This window comes from Nuphar pumila, chromosome 6, assembly GCF_984573655.1.
Source record: "Nuphar pumila chromosome 6, dmNupPumi1.hap1.1, whole genome shotgun sequence".
Taxonomy (NCBI): Eukaryota; Viridiplantae; Streptophyta; class Magnoliopsida; order Nymphaeales; family Nymphaeaceae; genus Nuphar; species Nuphar pumila.
Genome location: NC_143254.1, coordinates 33,478,830 through 33,490,416, shown reverse-complemented (window position 1 = coordinate 33,490,416; position 11,587 = coordinate 33,478,830). Strand labels below are relative to the sequence as shown.

The 11,587-nt window shown below is 38.0% G+C and overlaps 1 protein-coding gene across 1 annotated transcript; it reads left to right on the top strand.

Moving 5' to 3' along the window:
- The first annotated feature begins 8,554 nt into the window (after positions 1-8,554).
- On the top strand, positions 8,555-11,049 carry LOC149834584 (dolichol-phosphate mannosyltransferase subunit 1-like). Its single transcript, XM_090009400.1, has 8 exons — positions 8,555-8,721; positions 8,841-8,940; positions 9,022-9,055; positions 9,127-9,203; positions 9,327-9,352; positions 10,276-10,407; positions 10,485-10,599; positions 10,689-11,049. Exons 1-8 carry the CDS (start codon positions 8,555-8,557, stop codon positions 10,791-10,793), a joined length of 756 nt encoding a protein of 251 aa, XP_089865526.1. The 3' UTR covers positions 10,794-11,049.
- Positions 11,050-11,587: the final 538 nt, after the last annotated feature.

Genomic DNA, 11,587 nt, shown 5'->3' with positions numbered 1-11,587 from the left:
TAACAAAAGCTAGGGTGTCTTCTGGAGAAGTTTAGCTGAAATTCCTAAACCATTTTATTTAGAAACTTGAGTTTAAGTATGTTTCTAGACTCAGTTACATGGGGCCTTCATTGAATACCAAAGACATGCAAATGAAAATTGATCGGTCCCTCCTTGGTCCTGCCTCTTCTAACCATTTCTTCCAACCTAGAGGTTCTAGCTGGGGACAATCAATATTCATCTAGCTAAACCTGAGTCAAATATGAGCAGCATGCTTTGGTTCAATAAGCTAATCACCTTTGAATTTAAGGTATTCATTAATGTCCTTTTTATTTCTATTTATCTTTTGTTGTAGTTGTATTATGGTTCATCAGCTTCTTCATGTAACTTGTTCTTTCCATGTGACCTTGTTATGAAGAAGTTTGTACTTTTTCTACTCTGAACTTGCAATTTTTTATTCTGTCAACTCTTTAGACTATATGTTTACTGAAAAACATGGTTTGAGACAAATTATATATTGTTTTTCTTTTAAAATCAAAAGTTAACAAAACCCGGTCTGAGTCACCGAGTTGACCCGCCGAGTCACGAGTCAATAAAGAACGAGTCGAGTTCCGAGTCACGGGTTTTAAAACTTTGGTTTCGACTCATAGGAAATCATATTTTTCCTATTTGAAAATAAATAAGCTGTAAGAAAATAAATCATAAATAAACCCTAAACTGTAAGAAAATAAAGCATACATAATCCAAAAAGCTTCAAGAAAAAATAAACCATAAAATCAAATAAACTACAAATAAACCATTAAATTAAATATACAAAGCACCAATCTAAGAAAATCAATGAAAAAAACCCTAATCAAATTAAATATAAAAACCCTAATTAAAGAAATTTGATTCAAAGTCCTAATAAAAAAATTCTTACTTTTTATATTTAATTCAAACCATAAAATCAAAATCAAAGAAAATTCCTCATTCAAACCCTAAATTGAAAATCTCTTATTCAAAACCCTAAATCAAAAATCCCTAATTCAAACACTAAATAAAAAATCCCTAATTCAAAACCCTAAACCCTAATAGAGAGAGAAGAAAAAGAAGAAGCAAGACAGAAAGAAAGAAAGAGAGAGAGGCCCACAACTGTTAATATGTACATATAAGTATATATATATTTAGCTATATGTACTTATATATATATTGTCTGTATATTCTTGTAATAGGTTATACCCATTAAGGGTATTTTGGTCATTTCAGTCATTATAATAGTCTATGCCCATTAGGGGCACATTTGTCTTTTCTATTTATTTTTTATTTTTGTCTTTTTCCTTTTGACTAAGGGCTATTTGGTCATTGACCAAATAGAGTTGTTGGGAGCTCCCAACGACTATTTCTATCTGTTGGGAGAATCTAGACGGCTCTTTTAAGCCCCTATTGTCTATATAAAGGGGATCTTCCCCTTCTCTTGTGTCATGCTTTTCTTAAGCATTTGGCTCTAATAAAATCCTATATTTTTTACTTGTGTTCATTGCCCTTAATTGACTTATGCACATGTGTTCTTGTATTGACCCATAAGTGGTCTTTGTGCTTTTGTTGTTGTGTTCTTGTAACCCCATAAGAAGCACACTCTTATGTTTTTTCCCCCTCTTTCATTACAACCACCACCCTGCCTTTGAGAGAGAGGACAGTCGAGGACATAACCCCTTCTGCACTGACCTTTTTTTTAACCCGCATTGCGTTCCACATGTCCAGCATGTGTCTGGCGCAGCGTCCCTTGCGAGGCACGAGACTTGCAATCGAACGCACCCTAAAAGAGACCAATTTGTACATGGTTGTTGCATTTGTATAGGAAAGAGAGAAAGGCAAGCATGGGTAATTTCCTAGAGAGAGAGCGTGGAGATGTTTGGAAGACGTTAGATGAGAGGTACAGGGAAAGTGGTGGAAAGGGTGAGAGATTAAGGACATTAAATACCATTAATAACATGAAAAGGTGGAAATATGAGTTACCATTTGTAGAAGACCATTAAAGATGATAATGAGACAAAGAATATAGAGAGAGGGAGAGGGGGGAAGGAAATTTTGTTAAGGTATTTAAATCTGAGAGAAAGAGAAACAGGTAAGGCTACATGGGGCTCGAGAAAGAAGGGCATAAAGAGAAAGAGGCATTAAATGGAAATTACTGGGAAGATAAGAAACTAAAAAATTTGAATTATTCTTTAATAGTTTGGTATTAAATATAAGATTGTTGACGTTACTAGATTGGTGAACTTACCGTGAACAGAAGAAGAAAAGAAAAGAGAGAAAGAAAAGAGAGGGAGAGGGAGAGAGAGAGAGAGAGCGCTCGTGTTTCATTAACCCTAATCACCTATTTAAATAGGTGATTAGTAATATTACACGTAGGCATACACAATTGTTCTAAATTACGTATGACCACCTCAAGTATGTGAATATTGCTTTTAACACTCCCCCTCAAGCTGGAGCATATATATCTATCATGCTCAGCTTGCTGCAACATCTTGAAAAACCTGCACTTGCAATAGGCTTGGTGAAGACATCTGCAACTTGGTCCTCAGAAGTCACATGACTAGTAGAAATATGCCTCGATTGCACTAAGTCACGTATATAGTGGCAATCAACCTCAATGTGTTTTGTTCTCTCATGAAAAACTGGATTGTTGGCTATATGGGTAGCTGCTTTATTATCACACATCATCAACATTGGTGATGAAATCATCACTTGTAGATCTTTTAGAATGGACCTAACCCACATCATTTCAGCAGCTGTTTGAGCCATAGCTCTATATTCTGATTCAACACTCAAACGAGCTACCACAGTTTGTTTTTTACTTCTCCAAGTAATTAAGTTTAATCGTACGAACGCGCAGAACCCTGTGGTGGACTTTCTATCATCAATGGCCCCTGCATAATCTACATCTGAGTACGCAAGTGTTTCAAGGTTGGAGCTTTGTTTATATAGCAATCCCTTTCCAGGAGAGGATTTCAAATACCTGAGAATCATCATAGCTGCCTGCCAGTGCACTCGGGTTGGTCGATCCATGAATTGGCTTATTTTGCTCACAGCCAAGGAGATATATGGCCTTGTTACAGTAACATATAAAAGTTTACCAACCAGGGATTTAAAACTGCTATTGTCAATTGGTTCTGCTTGTTCATCATACATATGAAGTTTACGATCCATTAGTATATTGGCTGGTTTGGCACCTAACATCCCTGTTTCCTGCAGTAGTTCAAGGGCATACTTTCTCTGCGATAAAACTAACCCCTCACTATTTCTAGCCACCTCTATGCCCCAGAAGTATCTAAGAGGACCGAGATCTTTTGTGACAAAGTGCTTCTGAAGATGAATTTTAGTGTCTGAGATGTTCTTTTCACTGCTCCCTTTAAGAATAATATCATCCACATACACAACCATAACCACAATACCAGCGGAGGTTTTCTTGATAAACAAGGAAGGATCTGATGCAGACCTGTTAAAGCCAAATGCAGACATAATTTCAAATAACTTCTGAAACCATGCACGCTCTGTTTTAGGACATATATGGCCTTCTTTAGTTTGCACACCTTGCTACACTCTCCATGAACCTCAAACCCGAGAGGTTGCTGCATGTACACAGTTTCAGACAGATCCCCATACAAGAAGGCATTTTTCACATCTAACTGGCATAAACTCCACCTACAATGAACAACCACATATATGACCAAACGAATAGTCCCAAGACAGGCGACTGGGGAAAAAGTCTCAAAAAAGTCAGCTCCATATGTTTGAGTATACCCTTTTGCCACCAATCGAGCTTTGTATCTTTCAATGGAGCCATCCGAGTTATACTTAATAGTGTAGACCGACTTACATCCGACGATATTTGCATCAGCAGGTGGAACAACCAAGTCCCATGTGTCGCATGAGAGCAAGGCATCCATCTCAACCTGCATTGCTTGCTTCCACTTAGGGTCTAACAACGCCTGATGATGATTAAGTGGAACAGATGTGGTAGATAAAGCAAAGATAAAATTCTTCATGTGGACCCCAAGCCTTGAGGATGTAATGTGCATTGTCTTGTACCTTTTCTGAGGGCTATAGGTTTGTCATCCTCAACATTAGGCATCTCAATATTTTCAGACGAACTTACTTCTGAAGAAGGCAGTGATGTAGGATCTGATTCAGGTGGTAATCTGCGAGTATACACCAACGGAGGATTATGATACCGAGCAGATATGGGAGTCTGAGAATGGGTGAGAACTCCTCCATTCTCTGTCGGTGAAAACGACTCCAAGGGAACCGAAGGAACTGGAAGAGGCATGACATCACCTTGTTCAACATGTAGTCTGGATGCAGTAGTAGAAAAGTAAGGAATAGATTCAAAGAAGGATACATCAGCACTAACATACTCTCGATGGGAGATGGGATCATAACACCGGTATCCTTTTTTATTCTTTGGATATCCAATGAAGACACACTTGATGGCTTGGGCAGATAATTTATCACGGTTAGGTCCAAGTTCATAAACAAAGGAGACACATCCAAACACCTTCGGAGAAATCGGGAAAAGTGGAGCATGAGGATAGAGAATTTGAAAAGGAATTTGCTCTTCCAATGATGAGGAAGGCACACGATTAATATGATAGCAAGAAGTGAGAATGGCATACCCCCAGTATGAAGGAGGCATATTTGATTGCAACATAAGGGTGCGAGCAACATCTAGAAGATGTCTATGTTTCCTCTCAGCAACTCCATTTTGCTGGGAGGTTTGAGCACAAGTGGTTTGGGGGTGGATGCCACGATTTTGATAAAATTGTAACAATCTATGTCACACGGACTCGGCTAGGGAGGCGTCGCACCCGAGTCAACACGCCCCGACACGGGTGCGGCTTCGGACACGACCTGGACTCAGTCAATGTCGAGTCAGACTCGGTCAATGAGTCGAGGCCGAGTCCGTCCTTGTTTTGGACTCGGTCAAAAAATGTCCATTTGTAGGGTGAAAAACTAAAAAAATTGATTTTTTAATATTTTTATTTAAAAAAAATATATAAAAAAAGGCTGTGTTGTGCACAGTCACAGTGCACAGTGACTGTGTTGTGCACAGTCACAGTGCACAGCAGTGGACTATGTTGTGTGACTGTGTTGTGTCTTTGCATTATATATATATATATATATATATATATATATATATATATATATATATATATATATATATATATATATATATATATATATATATATAGCCGAGTCCCCGTGTCCAAAAATTGTAAAATCGCGCCACACCCGTGTCGCACCCGCACTCGCACCCATGTGACATAGGTAACAATTCATTTGACTTGAACTCAAGAGCATTATTAGTACGGATAATCTTGACAAGAGAATGAAACTGAGTATTTATTTCAATGACAAAAGACAAAAGAATGGAGGCAACCTCTGACCTTTCTTTTATTAAGGAAACCCATGACAATCTAGAAAAATCTTCAACAATAACTAAGTAATAACGACACTGAGATCTACTAGGAACTCTACTAGGTCCCCATACATCAGCATGCAAAATCTCAAACAATCCTTGACTCGATGGACTCTGACTAAATGGAAAGGAGCTTCTGTGAAGTTTGCCCAATTGACATGCGTCACACTGGAATGAGTCAGACGGAGAAATCTCAGGAATAAGTCTACGAAGCTTTGGCAAAGGAACATGACCAAGACGGAGATGCCACTGATAGGAACTAGAAGATGTTTCGGACAGAGAATTCATAGATCCAACTGGCTGATGTAGATAATAGACAACACTCTCCTCATGGCCTCCACCAATCCTATTCCCTGTCAGCAAGTCCTTAAAAATACAACACAAGATCAAATATCACCCTACAATTATGCTCCTTAGCAATACGACTGACAAACAGTAAATTTTGAGGAAATAAAACAGCATGACAGACATTAGTCAATTGAAGTGTGGGGGATATAGATATGTTTCCTTGGCCTATAACATGAGAATATCTCCCATCTGCAAGTATAACATTGCGAGGTTCAGCAATAATATGTAACTTTGAAAAATTATAGGGAGTCCCACATAGGTGTCTAGAGGCACCTGAATCTATAATTCATCTACTACCTTGATAACTCGAGCTATCACCTGTAGAGCATGCAACATCAACAACATGCATAGGAGCACTCAAAATAGGAAGCCGGTGAGAACAATTCATCGTACTCTACATGACTAAGGATAACTGGATCTCTGGAGGATGTAGTGGTAGTCTCTGCCTCGAGTTTAGCAACTTGAGCCTTGGACACATTTGGTTTGGGCGATGGAATAGGAGGTCGACCAGTCTTATCCCAGCACCTATCTTCAAGATGTTTGAGTTTACCACAATATGTACATCGAAGCCTTCCTTTTCCTCCTATACTATGACCGTGACCTCTACCTCGAAAATTCAAGAAAGTACCTCTTCCACAACCTGAGGAGATAGCTAGAGCTTATGCCTGTGATTCTGATTGAGTCTGAGGAAGAATGATGACAAGCCTACTCAGACGATTGTAGGCTTCTGCAAGAGTAGGAACATCAGACCCGGTTAGCATTTGAACTTTGGCAACAGAAAAATCAGATGATAACCCAGTAAGCAACCGGGCAACCATAGTCTGCTCCTGATGGGTCTTTTGTTTGGTGCAACATAAGGGTCTGTGTGCATTCAGCCTCTCAAAGGCAGACTTAACAAAAGCATAGTATTGGGCCAAAGTCTGTTCTCCTTGCTGCAACTAGTAAATTTTCTGCTCAACTTGTAGAATACGACTCACATTGGTTTCATGAGAATACGTATCACAAAGATTATCTCACATTTGTTTAGCTGAGGTATAATAAATCAGTCCATCGGCTATATGCGGCTGTACACTATTTATTATCCATGACATCACAATGTCATTGTCTTCATCCCATGTGACATATTTTCTGGTTCTTTTAGTAGGCTCCAATTCCAACGAAACATGTTTTTTTTTATGATCAGAAACCGACATCATGAAGGTGTGAGACCACCGTGCATAATTAGTATCATCTAGCTTAACTGAAGATCCATACGAAAATGGATTCACAAAGGCTTTATATTCACCGACTACCTCTGCTTTTTGGTCATTATCTTGAGCATGTGACTGAGCCATGATAATAAAACACTTGCTCACTAACAACAGCTAGACAAAAAAAAAACCACAAACCAGATATTGCTGCTCAACAAAGAGACTCCTATGCAGTTTGCTTCTAGATCTGAATAACGATCAAATCATCATTTAATTTCAATGGTAATGATCTGATCACAGACATTCAACAACGATAAAAACAATATCAAGACAACACCATTCAGATCTAATCGCAGTCTTCAGATCTGCGTGCTTCTTATTATGCGTCACAATGATCAGACGCAATCTGAAAAAAATACCTCTTTTTTTTTTTTTAATCCACGAGCAGATCATGCTGATCAGTGACACCCACTTCTACTTCACCCTTCACGACTGGCAGGAGCCTGATCACGTTAAGCAGCCAAGGCCCCTGAAAAGAAATACCTCTTTTTTTCAATCCACGAGTCGATCACGATGATCAACGACACCCACTTCTACTTCACACTTCACGACTGGCAGCAGCTTGATCATGCTAAGCAGCCAAGGCCCCATTCCACTAAGCAGCAACCTGATCACGATCCACGATCTCCCACTTCTTCTTCACCTTTCACGACCAGCAACCTGATCACGATCGACGATCAAAATTTTTTCACGAGCCGATCACCCACTTCTTCACCCTTCACGACCAGCAGCAGCAGCAGCGTCATCCCAGAAGGGAGACCCGCTCTGATACCATGTTGACGTTACCAGATTGGTGAACTTAACGTGAACAAAAGAAGAAAAGAAAAAAGAGAGAAAGAAAAGAGAAGGAGAGAGAGCTCGTGTTTCATTAACCCTAATCACCTATTTAAAAAGGTGATTAGTAATATTACACATAGGCATACGGAATTTTTCTAAATTACGTATGACCACCTCAAGTATGTGAATATTGCTTTTAACCAAAAATGGAAATTAGAAAAAGGAAAATGTATTGGGTGAAGGGGGAGAGGGGGTTGGACGTTTCATGGACTGAGAGAAAGGAAAGAAAGTAAATTATAGAATACGTACACCATGGTAAATAAAACATTAAATGAAAATGGGGAAAACAATGTGATAAAAATAAGAACAATAATAGCTGTATTCTTGTGATTGGTTACAAAGAGGGATTCGGTCACTTGGATTTTAGTGTTCAACTCCAATATATACATATATATATATATATATATATATATATATATATATATATATATATAATCGGATGTCTTCGTATGACATTATGTCTTCTTTTTCATGTGTAAAATCACACTTCTGTGCAACATGAATACCCACTTTTCTGTGCATGAAGCATGTGACATTAAGATGTATTTGCCCATGTACCTTTGGGTCATCTAGTTATTATTTGGCATGAATTCTTCACTTGCGCAAATGCTTTCTAAACCAAAAGAGTATCTATCTTGCAGGAAAGCTTTTACTTTCTTGTTGCATTTCCGTGCATCACCTCACAATGGTTATGATGTTAGGATATCTTGTAGGGAGTGCTTCTACTTTCTTGTTGCATTGCCTTGCAGCACTTGACAGTTGTTATTACATCGGCATTACATGTCATGTGTTCTTTGTTGCAGTGATGCATGCATTTGCTTGCTTGGTTTCTGCTGAAATGGTTATAATTTTGTGAATGCTTTTCTAAATTCCGTCTTCTATGGAAATTGTAATAGAAATATATGATCTCTCAAGCTTTAGGCATGCATGAACACCGTGTATAGAAATAATTGTTTTTCTTCTTTCTCCAGGGATTTTGATTTTGAAATAATTATTGTGGATGATGGAAGTCCTGATGGTACCCAAGATGTGGTAAGACAGCTGCAACAAGCTTACGGTGAAGACCATATTGTAAGTGCTTTCAAACATTCTCATCACAATTTGAAGTTCCTTGAGTTGCATAATTAACTTTCCAGCTTTTCCTTGTTTTAGTTATTACGACCAAGGCCAAGGAAGCTTGGGCTAGGTATTGCTCTAATCATTTAATCCTCAATTGAGTTGACCAATGTTGGTATCTTAACCTTGTATTGTTGTTAGGAACTGCTTATTTTCATGAATTGAAGTCTGCATCTGGGGATTTTGTTGTAATCATGGATGTTGATTTGTCTCATCATGTAAGTTTTCTTTTCCATGTATTTGCAACTTAGAGTCATAGACAAGGTGGTTTGGTTCTCTATTTCAGAAGCTTATCAAATTGGCATCTGAAGCTCCTTGTTTTCTGTTTCCTTTTCCTACAGCCTAAATATCTACCAAGCTTCATCAGGTCAGCATATGCATGATATATTCCGTTCTTGTGTCATGAATTCTTAAATTGAGATTAGACCTTCTCCTCATACCTTATTTTGTAAATTCTTACTCTCTCTCTCTCTATATATATAAGGTTAATCTAACATTAAACTAGTATTTAACATTAGATGGATTCGACATTATAAAATGACTAAAATACCCTTAAAAGAATGACATTTTTTAAAATGCATGGTTACTTTTTGGGCATTTTATCTCTTTTGAACTTGGAGGGAAATAAAAGGTCAAACACCTTTTCCAAAAAAGTAACTTTATGAATCTATCAAGTTACCTTTATGAACTAAAAAATTAACCATGCATTTTTTTAAAAATGCCCTTCTTTTTAAGGGTATTTAGTGAATTTATAATGTTGAATTCATCTAATGTTAAATACAACTAGTTTAATGTTAGATTAATCCATATATGTGTATGTAGTAATGGTTACTATCCTCATTGGTAAGAAACCTCCTAGTGGAAAAATGTAATTTTTTTTGTGTCCCTTTTTTTTGTACATCTAACCTTCCAGATGTGTTCTACATATTAAGTTCAGTGGAAAGTGACCCTTGGATCATGTTTTACTGACATGCATGTCAGATTTTACGAGGGTTGAAAAACCAACGATCTGCAATGTACCAAATTTTCAAACCACAAAAAAACATATTTTACATCAATCAACTATGATTCAAGGGTTGATTCTTACTATTTTGACGATACTGAACACATTCATGAGGTCAGATTTGGTCAAAACAACCTCCCCCCATGAGTTCCAACTAGGGAGTTCCTTAGCCATGTGGGTCGCAAATTCTATCCATAAATATATATTTATTTATTCGTCATTGTTATAAAATTATTGGATTTTTTCTGTTAGCTTCACTGATCTGTCTTTTCATTTTGTTTTTCCAGGAAGCAGATGGCGACTGGTGCAAATATTGTTACAGGATGGACGCTCATGCTCAAACTTACTAGTAGTGGAGCCAATGTGCTTGCTCAGACTTTTCTTTGGCCAGGTGTTTCAGATTTGACAGGTTCTTTCAGGTATAATACTCATATTGTAACCAAATTAATCGTAAATTATTTCATGCACTCCTGGAGATTAATGCTTTTTGTCCCAGGCTATATCGGAAATCAGTTCTTGAAGATCTGATTACTTCCTGTGTGAGTAAAGGATATGTTTTTCAAATGGAAATGATTGTCCGAGCCTCCAGAAAAGGCTACCGCATTGAAGAGGTAGTGATTAGTATCTTATGGCATTAACTAAGGCAGTTCTCAACAGTTCGGTTGATGAAGACATTTCTGTATGTTTTTCTTATCTGTAGGTGCCAATTACATTTGTTGATAGGGTATATGGTAGTTCAAAGCTTGGCGGGTCTGAGATTGTTGAGTATCTGAAGGGACTTGTATATCTGTTCTTTGCAACATGACACTAGCATGGCAAGCTTTGCTCCTTATCTGTCATTTTGTGACCATCAAAATCGCTATTTGCTAAGTTTCCATGTTTGAAAGTTCATACCCAGCATTTCGATGGAACAGATCTAAGTTTTGGTGGCCATAGCTTTTTACAAAAATGTATGTTTGCCTTCATTTCTAGGCATATAACATTGTTCATGAATTGTGGTAAAGAATTTTTTTGAATGTAGTCCATTTTGTGCCATTTTTCAATGATACTGCTATTTTCCCGCCTACTGCAGTTGTTCATACCTAGCTCCAGCATTATTCTCAATATCTGTTCGGAATAGTTAATCTAAATATTTGCTTTTTCCTAGTTAACTTGAATGACCCCTGATTCCTTATATTGAAGGATAGGTAGAATCATAGTAACAAACCTTTTAAACGTGGTCACAACTCACAACCCCCTCTCACCCCAAGAAACAAGTTTTTTGGGTGGGGGCTGTTTCGATCGAAAGTTGTGTCTCACGTAATGGTGTGTAACAAAACCCCAGTGGGGCGTGCCTTTCATGAGAAAGCCACTTTCCTTCCCTGTTCCCACCCATTGAAACAAACGGGTCTTGACAAAGGTCCGGGTCGGGTCATGACCCGACTAATTTGACAGTCTTCTTGGAAAAAATAAAAGGAACCCATGGATGGTTAAATTTTGGTAATTGGATCCACACGAACCCACATGCAAAACTCCATTAGTCAGCAGCAGCAGCAAAACAAGAAGAACAAGGAGGAAGAAGGAAGAGGAGATCTCACAGAGGTTGGGAAAATGGATGCT